Consider the following 15049-nt stretch of genomic DNA (forward strand, 5'->3'; position numbering starts at 1 on the left):
AAATATATCAATAACGAGAAAAATCATTAATAAAACTAATGAAATACTTTTCTCCACTAAAAGATGGAGCATCAAAGGTTCGCATATAATGATGTGTGTATAATTTCAAGACGCTAAGAACTTCTTGCCGCACCTTTCTTAGTATGTTTTGTTTGCTTTTCCATACCAAGATTAGTAAAATCTAAATTTGGCAAAATCTCGTTCTTTAGCAATCTTTGTAGCCCTTCTTTGGATATATGACTAAGGGTGTTCAAAAGAACCAATTGGAATCAGAACCGGCGGATGCCCAGAGTTTGGTACAGTTGTTTAATTTCTGCCATAGGAGACTGAATGCGCGCTGTTTAATTTCTGCCATAGGAGATCTGAATGCGTGCTGTAGTCAACTTGAAGGTGGGACTGTTGATAGTTGGAATTGCATTGCGAGAGTCGAGCTTTACCGATTCTACAATTCTTCAAGTCTATCATTAACATACCCTACTTCTTCCAAAGGTGAGGACAGTAAATCATTCGTTATTAGAATGTCAATGAAATACATGTTTAATCACAACAAATATGAAAACATTGATAATTGTTTCTGAAATAATCAATTGATTCGCTGGGAATAGGCTATGTCCTGTTTTGACTAAAAACAGAACAAATAGGGAACCACAATTTCTGCTGATTTTGAAATATTTGCTTACATATGTTTGTTGTGCTAATTTAGATTTTATTAGGCTTTTATCGTGAATTTTAATTGAACACAATCTTTTTTAATTGAAGCTGTTGGAAAAAGGAAGACTGGGATGCTTGTTGCTGTTACATGCATACCATTTGTGCTAATTGTGTCTTGCGTTGTCTACCGGAAGAGGAAAAAAGCAACACAAAAAGGTGAATTTATCTACAGACTGAATGCATATCAAGATCCCCTACAACTAAGACTTTGAAAGGTTTTGCAGATGAGGAAAAAAGCCTGCAGACCTTGCGGCATGAATTGGCAAGAGTAACATCACTCATGCTTACACAAGAATGCGATATAATAAGTTCTGAAACATCCTCCTTCATGTATCAGCTGGCTACAATAAAGGCAGCTACAAATGATTTTTCTGATTCAAATCAGCTCGGAAAAGGTGGATTTGGCAGTGTCTACAAGGTAAACTACACAGAATGGCTCAACAGTTATTTTTGAAGGCCTGGAAAATTTATATCTCTGGCTTTGGCCGCCTTTCAGGGTGTTTTACCATATGGGAAGGAAGTGGCAGTTAAAAGGCTGTCAGGGAGTTCACGACAAGGTTTAGAAAAGTTCAAGAATGAAATCTTTCTGATTGCCAAGCTTCAACACAGAAACCTTGTAAGACTACTGGGATGTAGCATAGAGGTTGAGGAAAAGCTTCTTATATACGAATTCATGCCCAACAAAAGCCTAGATGTCTTAATCTGTGGTATCTTTTTAATACCATTCTGAATAATATGAACTAACTGTCACTTCAATTTATGTTTCCAATCCTTAATTGATACTAAATTTCAGATTCTGAAAGACGACTAGGAATTGATTGGAAGACGTGCTATAATATTGTCAATGGAATTGCCAGAGGACTACTATAGCTTCATGAAGACTCGCCTTAAAATCATTCACCGGCATCTAAAGCCAAGCAATGTATTATTGGACGAAGAGATGGTAGCCAAAATTTCAGATTTTGGCATGGCAAGGAGTTTTTATGAAAATTAGAAAGCCGCTAACACCAAGCGAGTAGTTGGAACATTGTAAGCTTCTTACTTGAATAGCTTTAGTGTTAAGAAATAAACATTAATGTAACATCTTGTATTACAATTGAAATTCAAACAGTGGATACATGGATCCAGAGTATGCAATGAAGGCATTATTCTCTGGGAAATCCGATGTTTTTAGCTTTGGTGTTATACTACCTGAGATCATAAATGGAAAAAGAAACACTGGATTCCATCTTACAGGAAAAGCTCTCACACTCTTGGCATTTGTAAGCTAAATTATATATATGTGCTAGTTTTAAAATTACTGAATAATGTGAGGGAAATTAATGTTGTTTCATTTTTTACAGGCATGGAAACTGTGGAATGAAGGAAAAGAAATGGAATTTGCAGACTCTGATTTGATGGAATCAGGTTCGATATCAGAAGTAAAGAGATGCATACATATTGGACTACTGTGCGTGCAGGAAGATGTAGAAAACAGACCCACAATGTCAAATGTAGTTGCTCTTTTAAGAAGTGAATCGATGGCTCTTCCTCAACCGAGACAACCTCCAATTTCTCTGGGCAGAATTTTTCCCGATCATCATCACCCTTCAACAATACATCCTTCCCTAAATCACATCTCAATTTCCAGTATATCACCACGCTGAATATTTTCGGGAATTGCATTGTTTGAGCTTTTAATTTACTGTTGAGAATTGAAATTGGTGGGTTTATCCATTAGGGATTAAAGGAGCCCTATTTTTCAATAATTTTTATGATGATAAAATTATATTTATTTTAAATTATTAAAATTAATTTTAATTTCCTATTCTTTACGAATACTTTTGGCACCCCATTGTTTTCTCATCAACTCTAAATTAGCATCACAGATCCAACAGGGTCTGTGTCGTAACGCAATTTCTAGCCAGATTCCGGCGGTGGTGGCCGGAATCTGGCACTGCAGTGGTGGGGGTGTTTTTGTCATTTAACAAACTTTTTATATATGGGGGTGTTTAGTTAAATTAGCAAACCTAGGGGGTTTTTTAAAAATTTTTAAATTTATAAAAAACTAAAATATCAAACTTTTAAGGGCATTTTAGTCTTTTTACTATGAACAAACAGAAATCACTAACAGAACATGACGGAAGCTACTTGTTTGTCGTTTCAAAACTTTTTAGGTACCAACTTGTCGTTTCAGTAAATCTTGGGTATGCGTAAGTCGTTCGGCCGTACAACAATTAATAAGACTCGTATGAGACTTATATAAAATCTAACCATTTATAATTAGACAATTCACAATTAATTAATAAGACTTATACGAGACTTATATAAAATCTGTTGTGAACTGATCAATTATAAACTGTCATATTAAGGTTATAAAAAAATATATATATATTTGTAAAAGAATATAGATATAATATTATTCAAGGTTAAATCTTGGTTTTACCTTAATTATTTGCATATGTAATAATGTAACAGTGATTAATGAATTACCATTAATTTTTACGAAGGAATCATTTTATATATGTATAAAGCTAAATAGACATAATTAAAAACATCTTTAAATGATTTTTTATATGATTTAATCTCTTTATTATAAAAAGTTTGTCCATAAAAATAAGAGTCCAATAAATTCTTTATTTTTTAAATATAAATTAAATAGTGAGTTTGACTCTCTATATCTAAAAAGTCAAATCTCACTCTCTATTCTAATTTTATTTAATAAATTATTAATTTTATATAATTATTATTAATTTTCTCTCATATTAAATTTTCTTCTTATTTATTAAATCTAATTTAAATAATTTATAAGATTTGAATATAAATTTTATTTTTTATATACAAAATAAAATTTATATTCACTTGAAATATACTCTTTAAACTAAAGAGCATTATTGAATGAGGTCTAAACAACGACGTTCTGACAATAAGTACTCATGGTGAAGTGATGTCTAATATGAGGATTAAAGGTGTGGACCAGGCTGGGCCACATAGGCTAAGCCTACCTGCAAGCCCACGTGGACCATTTCATAGGCTAGGCTAGGCCTGGGCTAATGACTACTATCTTCATCATTTGTAAGATAATCCAATATATACCCAGGCCCGGCTTAACTGCCCCCCAAAAAAGGGGTTAAAAAAAAAAAAAATCCTAAAATTATTTTTTTAAATATTTTTAATATATTTATAATTTTTTAATTCTCATCAATCCCATCATATATTAGCCTATACCTATCTTTATCCAAAATTATTTTTTTAAGAGTTTTTTAACGTATTAATAATTTCTCAATTCTCATCAATCATATCATATATCTAATCAATCATGTGTATCTTTAAACTTAAAACATAATTGCCAGCTTATTTTTCCTTTGAAAATTGAAACACCTTCGCGCAACTCTTCAACTCTCAAATATCAAATCACATCTCCTCTCTCTCCCAAATCTCTTATATAAATCTCATTTTACTTAAAATTTTCTCATCTTTTGCTCTTATTATTCTCAACTCCGTTTACTCTCTTGTCTCTCCTTTCTCGTCTCTTGTCTCTCACTTCTCATCTTTATTACGAAAATTTATCAAGTGAATATGATTTACATTATTATTATTTTTATGCAAGGTAATATTAAAAGCTTTAAATCATTTTACTCTTACAATTCTCAACTGATTTTACTTTATATTTGATCAAGTGAATAACTGATTTACATTATTATTTTTATGCAGGGTAATAATATAAGATTTTTTAGTATCAGCACAACAAAAAGCAAAATCATGAGTATAAATCAGGTGCTAAAGTTTCTTCTTAATTTTTATAATTATTTTTATTTTAACAAAATAATATTAAGAGCTCTAAATTATTTATTCTTTAAATATAGATGTCTACTAGGAAGTGTGAATCTGGATTTGAAAAACATAAGAAAAAAAAAGAATAGAAGAACTAATTCAATCCCAAAAAGATGCACTTGATAAATTTGTTATTAATACAAAACACCAAATACTAGAAAAACCAAATGAAGATTTAAATGAAAAATCAATTGAAAATTGTGAAGAAATTTTTAAAGATAACAATTCAAATTCATCAAATACTAGTGAAGAGTCTCATGAAAATTTAGAAGAAGAAATTCCATTCGACAAAAATAAAAATATTAATGATAAAGATGAAACAACTATTAAAAATATTTATGACCCGGTACACTGGAATAATTTAGCCACAAACTTATGTGATTTATTAGTTGAGAAAGGTCCAATTAGACAAGTTTTAGATTTTCCAAGAGATGAAAATTCTAGACGTTTTTCTACAATTCATTACATTCGAAAATTACCAAATTGAGAAAAACATGATAGAAAATGACTAATATATTCAAAATAATTAAATAAAGTATTTTGTTTTTCTTGTAAATTATTTAGTTTAAAAGCAAATACAATTCAATTAGCAAATGAAGGGTGTGGAGATTGGAAAAATCTTAGTGCCAAACTTAAAAGTCACAAAACAAGCAATGAACATGCTATAAATATGAACATTTAGGTTGATGTTGAGATGAGATTGCTTAAAAACAAAAGAATTGATAAATATTTACAAGAGAAAATAAATAAAGAGAAAGAGCATTGGAAGAATGTACTATTAAAATTATAGCGGATGTAAAAAATCTTTCAAAAAATAATTTGGCATTTCGTGGTACAAATGAGAAGATTTATCAAGAAAATAATGGAAATTTTTTGAGTTTAATTGAAATGATTGCTGAGTTTGATCCAATAATGCAATGTATTCAAAATTGAGAAATTCATACTCATTATCTTGGTCATAATATATAAAATGAGTTGATAAATATTTTAGCATCAGAAATCAGAAATACCATTATTAAATAAATTAAAGAGTCAAAATATTTTTCAGTTATACTTGATTGTACCCCAGATACAAGTCATCAAGAACAAATGTCACTTATATTAAGATGTGTAGGTATTTCAATAAGTTCAATAAAAATAGAAGAATACTTTATAAATTTTTTAAAAGTGGATGATACTTCTTATCAAGGCCTTTTTAAAAGTGGCAAATGAATATGGAACCAAAATTTCATGAAAAACGTATAATAAAGAAAAAAAAAAAAAATTTGATGAGAATGAAAACGAAGAGATGAAATTGTCTGCTGAAAAATCTTTTAGAATAAATTATTTCATATATTTAGTTGATCATGTCATTTTCTCACTTCAAAGTAGGCTTGAACAATTTGAAATATATAGTAATAATTTTGGTTTCATTTATAATATAGAAAAGTTAAAATTGTTTGATGATGATAGTTTGTAGAAACATTGTTTAAATCTTGAAAACTTTTTAAAACACGACATGGTCTCTGATATTGATAGTTTAGATTTATATTCAGAATTAAAAGTTTTAAAATAAATTATAAACGTGGAAATTAAAACACCACTTGAGATATTAGATTTTATAAAAAAGTTGAATTCTTTTCCAAATGTATGGATAACTTATAGAATACTATTAACTATTCATGTTACTGTAACTTCGACAAAAAGAAGTTTTTAAAAATTAAAGTTAATAAAATCTTATTTGCGTTTAACTATGTCATAAGAAAGATTAGGTAATTTGGCTATATTATTAATTGAAAAAGATTTGGTTTCTAAACTTGAATATAAAAAATTAATTAATGATTTTGCATCTCAAAAGACAAGAAAAATAAATTTGAAATAATTTTTTAATATATGCTTATATTATTAGAAGGCCCTTAAAGTAATTCTTGCATAGGATCACAAATGTTCGGTCTTGCTCCTTCTAAAATTAGAGTAATTTACATTTTTATCTCCTTATTTTTATTTCTCAATTCTCATTCTAACCTCAAACCTTCTAAATTTTTGTTCTTCTACTAAAAACTTGGAAGCTAGTATTTGCTCGCAAGAAGCGGCTGTCCATGTGGGCCTTTTCATAGGCTAGGACGGGCCTGGCCTGATGACTATTATCCTAAATCCATTTTTTATTTTAAATTTTATTTGTAGATGATAAGTGTAAATTTTTAGATATGTACCATACAAAAGTATTTAATATATAGCATAACAGATTTATGTGTATCCGTACAGTTAGTCAGTGAGTCAACTATAATTTGTACGTTCTCCAAATAATAATACCCAAAATTACTTTTATAAAACTGTAAATTATAAACCACACAAAACTATTCTGTATATCCATCCAACGATGTCACGGTCATTGTCCACACTATAATTTGACATGTAAATATATTCATCCCACCAAAAAACACGAGTTTACGGTTTCACTGCTGGACTACCGAGTCCATGTCCAACACCGATTCATTCAACCCGTTAATGTAGGTAAAAACTCACGCTTCATACGAATCTCAATTCCAATTCAAAGCCTAACCCAATTTAGAATACGCACCTAAACTCCCGGTTTAGCGCGTGCGTGTGACCACCAGTACCACTTACCAGTCCTTGTTTGCAGATTCTGATCCCCTCTTTACACTCTTCTTCTCCCACATATATAAGCTTCGGTTGACACTTAGATCCTTCTCTTTTTATTTTCCAAGGAATCGAACCGATAAACGAACCAACCCATCATCACTCTTCTGAGCTAAAGGTTTGTTTTTGACGGATCTCTGTGTCTTTTTGTTGTAAATTTTATGTGGGTTCTTTTGTTTGTTTGTTTTTGCATGTGGGTTTGTGAGGATTTGTGTGGTTGTGTAATTGACTTGGGTAATTTGAGTTATTGAAGAGAATTATTTATTGGGTTCTGGCGATTGTAATTTCAATTTGCATTGGTTTTTGTTTGTTTAATTGCTGAAAATTTGTTGTTTGGAGAGATGGGTTTCTTGTTTTTATGGTGAAATGATTATTAGGGCTTGAGTTTGAAGGTGTCAGTCAATATTAGGGATTACTTGGTTGAGAGTTGCAATTTTTAACACCTAGATGTATTAAAAGTTGAATCTTTTATCACAAGTATAAAACTATGCTTCCTTTTAATGCGTTAGATTTGAGTTTTAGAAAGCAAAAGAACAGTTGATTACTATTGTTATCATCATCATCATCTTTTGTTTTTTGATCTTAAGGGCGGGTAAATTGTCAAGTTTTTTGACATTCCTCTTTGGGGTACCTTTTTTTTTTTCTATTTATTTTTAATTTATTACATTTTTCGCCCCACGTATAAAGATTGGTCTTGTCAAATTTTTCGTGTTGCTTGTGAATATAGCTGGGAAGTTTATCTTGGAATGTTATAGTTTTCAAGCAGTTAGTCCTCCATTTTCTTGATCATGTGCGACGTCTAAAAGTATTTATGTTAAATAAGTCAGTTGATGTGAAACATCAAATGGGGTTGCTGGTTTAAAATTTTTCAAACAATTATATTTGAAGTGGGCTGCCGAGGATTCATTACTCATTAGCTTAGTGTAATGGACAAATATCACTTTCTTTTCATCACGGTATGGCAAAGAGGGTTAGTTCGTTTACTAATATCTAGCAATCTCAAGTTTTAGAAATGGAGGTAGTAGGATCATAAGGATGCTTGGCTTTGAGTGAATAAGATAAATCCCTTCCATTATGATGTTTCTTTTAAGAAATGAGAAATAATATAGCTGTGATTTTAATTTCTTTAAAATAGAGTTTCCTGGATTTCGTGTGTTGCAAGCTTAAGGTTATTCTTAAATATAGATTTCATGGACTGTTTGTTGATATAAGAATATGAGTAGCTAGTTTATTCTGTAGCTCCCACAGAAGATATTCTTCTTGAAACTATGAGGTCAACTTTTCAATAAAGGATAGTTTGGTTTTTATGACATGAAATTGTTTTCACTGTTGATGGAATCAATGTTGTCAAGTTGAGAATCCAGTTTTTCTTGCCCTGTTGGAAGCGAAGATCAGTTCAAAATCTAGTCCATTCCTTTGGTATGATCTTCAAAATCTAGTCCATTCCTTTGGTAAGGTGTAGGTTATTCTTGCTATCCCTCTTGACGAGATAGATTTTTTTTCCCTTCTGTGCGAATGATTACACATTTATATGATCCACTCAAGTGTTTTGGCCCATGGAGTTTATATAATTGGAAGCAGAAAGGGGCCAAAGAAAAGGTTAACAAGCAAGGTGGTGCTGGAGTGCCGGTAACACTGCGTTGTAGTTTCAAACTTAAGAATTAATGAAATCAATGCCTAGCATAAAAATGAGAGGAAAAGTTTGCAGTAATCCTTTCTAAGGCTGATTGTGTATGGAGGTTTGTCTGAAAATTTCAAATGAAGAATGTCCCATTTTATTGAACTTCCTGTTAGAAAATAAAACATTCTCTAGTTTCTGTTCTTAAATTAATGTTGAAAGTCTTGTCGCAGCCTTCATGCATAGATGTTGGCCGAAATTTTTAAAGGAAAATGATATTAAAAAAAAAAAGTAAGATCAAAGTTCAGGTGTATATGGACAAGCAGTCATTATTAACTTAATCTATTCTTGGTTGATTCTCGGATATGGGTTGAGCACTGCAGTGGAAGTCGAAAGCATTGATTTTGTGTGTGTTAGAGAGAAATGGGTTGGCCGAAGTTCCAGAATATGAGTAGCATTAATAACTTTTAACTGTGGTCATGCATGCACTCACTATGCCCATTTAGATTTATCATTTCACCATTTACTTTTGAACTGTATTGTAGTATTGCTTGTAAGAGCCTCAAATTGATAGTTTTGATTGGCATAGCAACATCATGTTTGTTAAGTTTCTCATGATTCCAGTAAAGGCTATAGTGAACTGTGGTAATGCGTGCTTTGCCTAGAACATTTAGATATATCATTTCACCATTTTATTTTGAACTGTGTTATTACATTGCTTGTCAGTCTCAGAAAGATAGTTATATTTGCATTCGGCAGACAAATTCAATTACTATGTTACAAATGATCCCTCTAAGATTTTTTTTGAAATATTTATATAAAAAACAATGAATACAGAAAAATCATGTGATATAAAATGTGAAGTTATTAGTTTTTCTTGAATCACAGTGACTTGAAAAGGCATCAATGAATACAAAAAATCATGTGATATAGACTTGTGGCAAACATTTTCTTAGTTTTTTCGTGTTGCCAAAGTAGTCTAAGTTGTGCACTACAAAACTGTGAACACCACTTTCCATCACAAATCTTTATTGATTTCTTTACATCGGATAATATGCATATATTATCATTCTGGTACTGACGTTAGCCTTTGTTTGATCGTGTCATCTATGTTTTGCAGGAAAAGTTACCTGCTATATTTATTAGACTCCTCGGAGACTAAGAATGAGTCTAGCATGTCTGGTTTGCCATAGCGTCGAAAGTCCATCACACTCATTCAGGAGTTACTCTGTTTCAAGTTCGGAGAACGAAGGGAGATGTTCTGCCATAGCTAACTGCTTAGCCAGGAAAGCTCTTCCAGCGCCAAGATCAGCTTCTTCAATAGGGTCCACATCCAAAGTCACCCCACAACCTTGTTTTCAAGGTGGCATGGGAATGGAAGGCACTCCACGGTTAGTCCGGAGTCGTGCCGTGAGAAGGGACCTTGTTCGAGACTGGAATTTCGATGAGGTGGCAATGGATCGTTAGTTCTTTTCTTTTTCTTTTTACTTTTTTTTTTTTTTTTTGTTTTTTTAAATCCGAGATATAAGAGAAGAGGACTCTCTTCTTTTAATCTTGGGATAGTATTAGAGCTTTTGTATTTGATTTTCTATTTTAGAATTTGTAATGGGTGCAATTGAATTCACTTTTCTTCAAGAAGAGTTTGAGCATTTGTATCTATTTGATAAAATTTGAATGTGAAACAATGTTCATATTGTATCCATTTTTTTGCATCATTTGAATCAACCAAGTGTTGGATTCAGTGGATCGAACTTTAATAACGGTCATTTTTTACAAATTTTAAGAGTAATTCATTAATTTTTATTTTTATTTAAATAATGTAATGATGTACCAAATATCATATTATAGAATATATTAATATATGATATTATTTATTATACTACTATACAGTTATTTGAATGAAAAAGAATAATACTTTCATGCAAAATAACTCATGTAAATTAATAAAATCGGTAAAAACAAAGAACAAATTAAACAAATGAATGACATGATAATTGTATTATGAATTATGATATTGCAACACTAGTTTATATTTTTATTCAGAAAAAAAAAAAGATATATACTATTTTTTTCACTATAGTGTTCTACCATTTAATTCTAACCATAGTTGAATGTTGTAATAATTCAAATTATCAATTATAATGTTATATTTTCATGCCAATATCTTTATTTTATTTTTGAAAAGTGTAATAATTTAATTATTAACAGCAAGACAAAAATTATATCATACTTATATTCAGAAGCTTACTTTCTACAATTTTTGGAACCAAAGTAAAATTGTTAACTATCACATTAAGGCCGAAATTAAATCAATTTTTTTTTTTAAATAAGTGATTTGTGTCGAATTTAAATCTAATCAAGGACAGATACTTCAAAAAATAGTAATAAGTCCTCAACGATGAAGAGCATTAAACACTGAAAACAGAGTCCGGAGCTTGAAGACAAACCAACCAAAATGTTTGCAAAATCACCCCCAAACTTATCGTCTTCCTCAATCCCCTGTATCTTCCTTTCCTTCACTCTCCTCTCAATCCTCTCACTCGCCTTCTTCTTCGTCGCGAACTATCCCAAACCCACTTGCGAACTCTCTCAACTCAACACCTCTCCGCAATCCTCCATCAAAGTCTTCGTCGCCGACCTCCCCAGATCCTTCAACTACGACCTTCTCAACCAATACTGGGCCGCCACGTCACCCGACTCCCGTCTCCCGGTCGACCCAGATCACCAGATCCACCATGACCGCCTCAAGTTCCCGCCTTTTCCCGAAAACCCGTTGATTAAACAGTACAGCGCGGAGTATTGGATCTTTGTCGACCTGGAGAGTCCGGAGAACGTGAGGGGGAACTCGTTTGCGAAGAGGGTTTTGAGGCTTGAGGAGGCTGATGTCGTTTTTGTGCCCTTTTACGCCACGTTGAGTGCGGAGATGGAGCTAGGGAAGGAAAGGAGTTCGTTTAGGAAGAAGAGTGTGGAGAATGAAGATTATAAGAGGCAGAAGGAGGTTGTTGAGATTGTGAAAAAGTCTGAGGCTTGGAGGAGGTCGGGTGGTAGAGATCATGTGTTTGTTCTTACTGGTAAGTTCAATTTTGGTTTTTGATGAAATTTAGATTCTTTTTCGTTGGAATTTTGAAAGTTGTGGGAAAATTTTAGCTGAATCCTCTGTTTAATGCTTGTTATACGGATTTATGGTTGAAATATTGGATTGTAATTTCAGTCTTAGTGAATAAGTAGTTGGGAAGAATCTTTGAGTTTGTAAATTGTTTAGAAAGTTATTGGATTTCTGAAAATGATGGGCAACTTTGAGCTAAATTTGTTGGAGAATTAGTTAGAAACTACAAGATTTTAATGCTTATTAAAGAATTTTATGGATCAAATACACCAGCATAGTTTAATGTTTTACCTAATTGATGAGAAACCTCGAAGACTGTGATTGTTGAGATCGTAACTATAGGGTGATAATTACAAAACCTAGTTAAAATTTGTTAGGAATATCCAGGATTATTGATTTTTTTCTGGGACTTCGTCTGCATGGAGATACTGAAAATTGTTCTTGGACTTTCATAGAATTCACACATAATGGGAGTATACTGAGGGATTTGTAAACTTGTAAATTGTGTCTATGTTTTAGTTAAACTTGAAGGGATTTCAATAGAATTATGGTTATGCTTATGGTTGTGATAATGGTGTGGTGAACAAGGTCGTGCTTTGGTATTCTGCAGCTTATGATTCAAGCATTGTTTGGCAGACCCAGTTGCAATGTGGCATGTTCGAGCTGAGATAGCCCCAGCTATTCTGCTGGTGGTAGATTTTGGTGGTTGGTACAGACTTGACTCAAAGTCATCCAATGGTAGCTCGTCCGAGATGATACAACATACACAAGTTTCTTTGCTTAAAGATGTCATTGTCCCATACACGCATTTGCTTCCTAGATTGCGCTTGTCAGAAAATAAGAAACGCCGTAACTTTCTTTATTTTAAAGGGGCTAAACATAGGCATCGGGTCAGTCTCTACTTCATTCATATATATTTCATATTTTTTCTGATAGCTTATAAAAATAAGTCTTTACTGTTCTAAGATTTAAGATAATATGCAAGAATCTTATTCTGGCTCATGTTCTTAGATCAATCAGATGTGTATTGTATTTACAGGGAGGCTTAGTTCGGGAAAAGCTATGGGACTTGTTGGTTAATGAGCCTGGAGTTGTCATGGAAGAGGGCTTCCCTAATGCCACAGGGAAGGAACAATCAATTAAAGGGATGAGATCATCTGAATTCTGTTTACACCCAGCTGGGGATACCCCCACTTCATGCCGGCTTTTTGATGCCATCCAAAGTCTTTGTATACCTGTCATTGTCAGCGATACCATTGAGCTTCCATTTGAAGGGATGGTGGACTATTCAGAATTCTCTGTTTTTGTGGCAGTTGATGATGCATTGAGACCAAATTGGCTTCTGGGTCATCTTAGAAGTTTTTCCCAGAAGCAGAGAGATAACTTCCGTCACAAAATGGCTGAAATTCAATCAATTTTTGTCTATGATAATGGTCATCCTGGTGGTATTGGGTCAATTCCCCCAGATGGTGCAGTAAATCATATTTGGAAAAAGGTTCACCAAAAGGTGCCCATGATTAAGGAAGCCATTGTTCGAGGTAGGAGAAAACCGCCAGGTGTGTCCAGTCCTTTACGTTGCCACTGTACGTAAATGTATTCATGTTTCACAAGTGGTATGATTGTTTTGACGCCAAAGTACCGTTCGCATTGACCAATTATTCAAGTTGCTGAACCTTATGTGCCGTTACACAGAACAATTTAATTCAATAGTATTTTTTTATGTGCAATTGAAACATTGTTTACTTACATTCCCATGCTTATACAGTTTGAAATAGAATTCAAACTTCTCTTAAAAAAAAAAAAAAATGAAATTCCTTGAATAATTCAGTTTAATTAGTATTGATACTCATTGACTATCCTGTTTCGACAGACAGAGGAAAGCTGGGGTTTTACATTTCATTTAGATAATTTTTCATCTTCAATAAATTGTGTAAAACAACAAAATCCTTCTTACCGTCTACTATACAAAGCCTTTCTTTGCAGCAACAAAGGGTATCCAATTCCCCTTCTCCTGGAAGGGAATACCACAAACAAAACACTAATCACAAACCCAACAATTAAAGGAACACTGTTGGTGATCTTCCTGGGCAATGCTGGATAATAGCATGCCACAACATCACTCTGTGATCCTGCAAAAGTAAGAAATGCAACCAATGAAAGTGAAGCATGGAAGAGATCAGCCCATCTCAGCCTATAATCAGATGGCACAAGTGGTTTCTTCCTGCCTCCATTGAAAGTCCATATCCCTCTGAATGTGGCCACCCCATAGTACAACCTTCCTGTGGCTGTTCGGAAGCTATCGGTGATTGTGAAAAATATGCAAGAGGCAGCCAGAAAAGTGATGAAGTAACCCGTCGACCAGCAGCTGAAACTGGTGCATTTGCCATCATTGGTTAGGAGAGGAGCAAGTATGGTGAAGGCAAGAATGGTAGCTGTGGGTAAGAGAACATTGAGACGTGCAGTCCCACTCAGGATAGCATTCATGACATATATATACTGAGATTCGTCATCATCATCATCATCTTGAAGGCAGTAATAATCATGGTCGCGTTCGCCGCTCTCATTGAGTTCTTGGTTGACGGAGTTATCCATCTCTGAACAAACTTTGTTTGGGGGTGTTAATGCAGTTATCATTTGAATAAAAAGATTGAAAAGTTCATAAAAATTATGAGTACATAAAGGGGGAGGGGATTCTTTGTTTTGGTGAGGAGGACAAGCAACTTATGTTCTGTTCCAATGTTTTACATACCATGTTTCATTGGCATTTGTTTCTGGTTCAAGAAAAGCGTTTCCTTTTACAAATATTCTTTAATCTTTATGGCTAGAGATTGAAAGATGCCCAAATTCAAGACACATTAAGCTTGAAAGATGAGCTCTTCTGGCTATCCTCCAGTTGAAAGCTTTGCTTATATATTCAGACTAAATGTTCAAATGGTATTTTAGAAGTATGACTGAATCTATATCATTAATATGATTGTACTAAAGCTTGACCAAAACTTGGATTTCTGCAGAGAAAAGAAAGTCATGAAACCACAATTAACTAACTTCGATGTTGCAGCAATGTTGCATCATTGTTGCAGAATTGTCCCACGACACTATTTCTCTGAAGAGCTCTTGTAAATTGGAGGACTGCTAATAGCAGCAAATTAAGCCATCTTTTG

General features: G+C 33.0%; 4 protein-coding genes across 4 annotated transcripts; 3 read left to right on the forward strand and 1 right to left on the reverse strand.

Annotated features, from left to right (window-relative positions):
• The first annotated feature begins 236 nt into the window (after window positions 1-236).
• Window positions 237-2357, forward strand: LOC116104820 (cysteine-rich receptor-like protein kinase 6). The gene is given in 8 exon segments (XM_031391252.1): window positions 237-489; window positions 760-867; window positions 936-1129; window positions 1208-1418; window positions 1505-1592; window positions 1594-1740; window positions 1823-1973; window positions 2055-2357. Coding segments are annotated over 8 exon segments (1455 nt in total).
• Window positions 2358-6944: 4587 nt separating this feature from the next.
• On the forward strand, window positions 6945-10303 carry LOC116104879. Its single transcript, XM_031391315.1, has 2 exons — window positions 6945-7282; window positions 9903-10303. The coding sequence occupies exon 2, from the start codon at window positions 9947-9949 to the stop codon at window positions 10247-10249; it is 303 nt and encodes a 100-aa protein (XP_031247175.1). The 5' UTR covers window positions 6945-7282; window positions 9903-9946; the 3' UTR covers window positions 10250-10303.
• An 878-nt stretch (window positions 10304-11181) lies between these two features.
• On the forward strand, window positions 11182-13615 carry LOC116104886 (probable arabinosyltransferase ARAD1). Its single transcript, XM_031391326.1, has 3 exons — window positions 11182-11853; window positions 12525-12778; window positions 12928-13615. The coding sequence occupies exons 1-3, from the start codon at window positions 11238-11240 to the stop codon at window positions 13477-13479; spliced, it is 1422 nt and encodes a 473-aa protein (XP_031247186.1). The 5' UTR covers window positions 11182-11237; the 3' UTR covers window positions 13480-13615.
• A 223-nt stretch (window positions 13616-13838) lies between these two features.
• Window positions 13839-14480, reverse strand: LOC116104821 (protein DMP2-like). The gene has a single exon (XM_031391253.1). The coding sequence runs from the start codon at window positions 14478-14480 to the stop codon at window positions 13839-13841; it is 642 nt and encodes a 213-aa protein (XP_031247113.1).
• Window positions 14481-15049: the final 569 nt, after the last annotated feature.

This window comes from Pistacia vera, unplaced genomic scaffold, assembly GCF_008641045.1.
Source record: "Pistacia vera cultivar Batoury unplaced genomic scaffold, PisVer_v2 Contig487, whole genome shotgun sequence".
Lineage (NCBI taxonomy): Eukaryota > Viridiplantae > Streptophyta > Magnoliopsida > Sapindales > Anacardiaceae > Pistacia > Pistacia vera.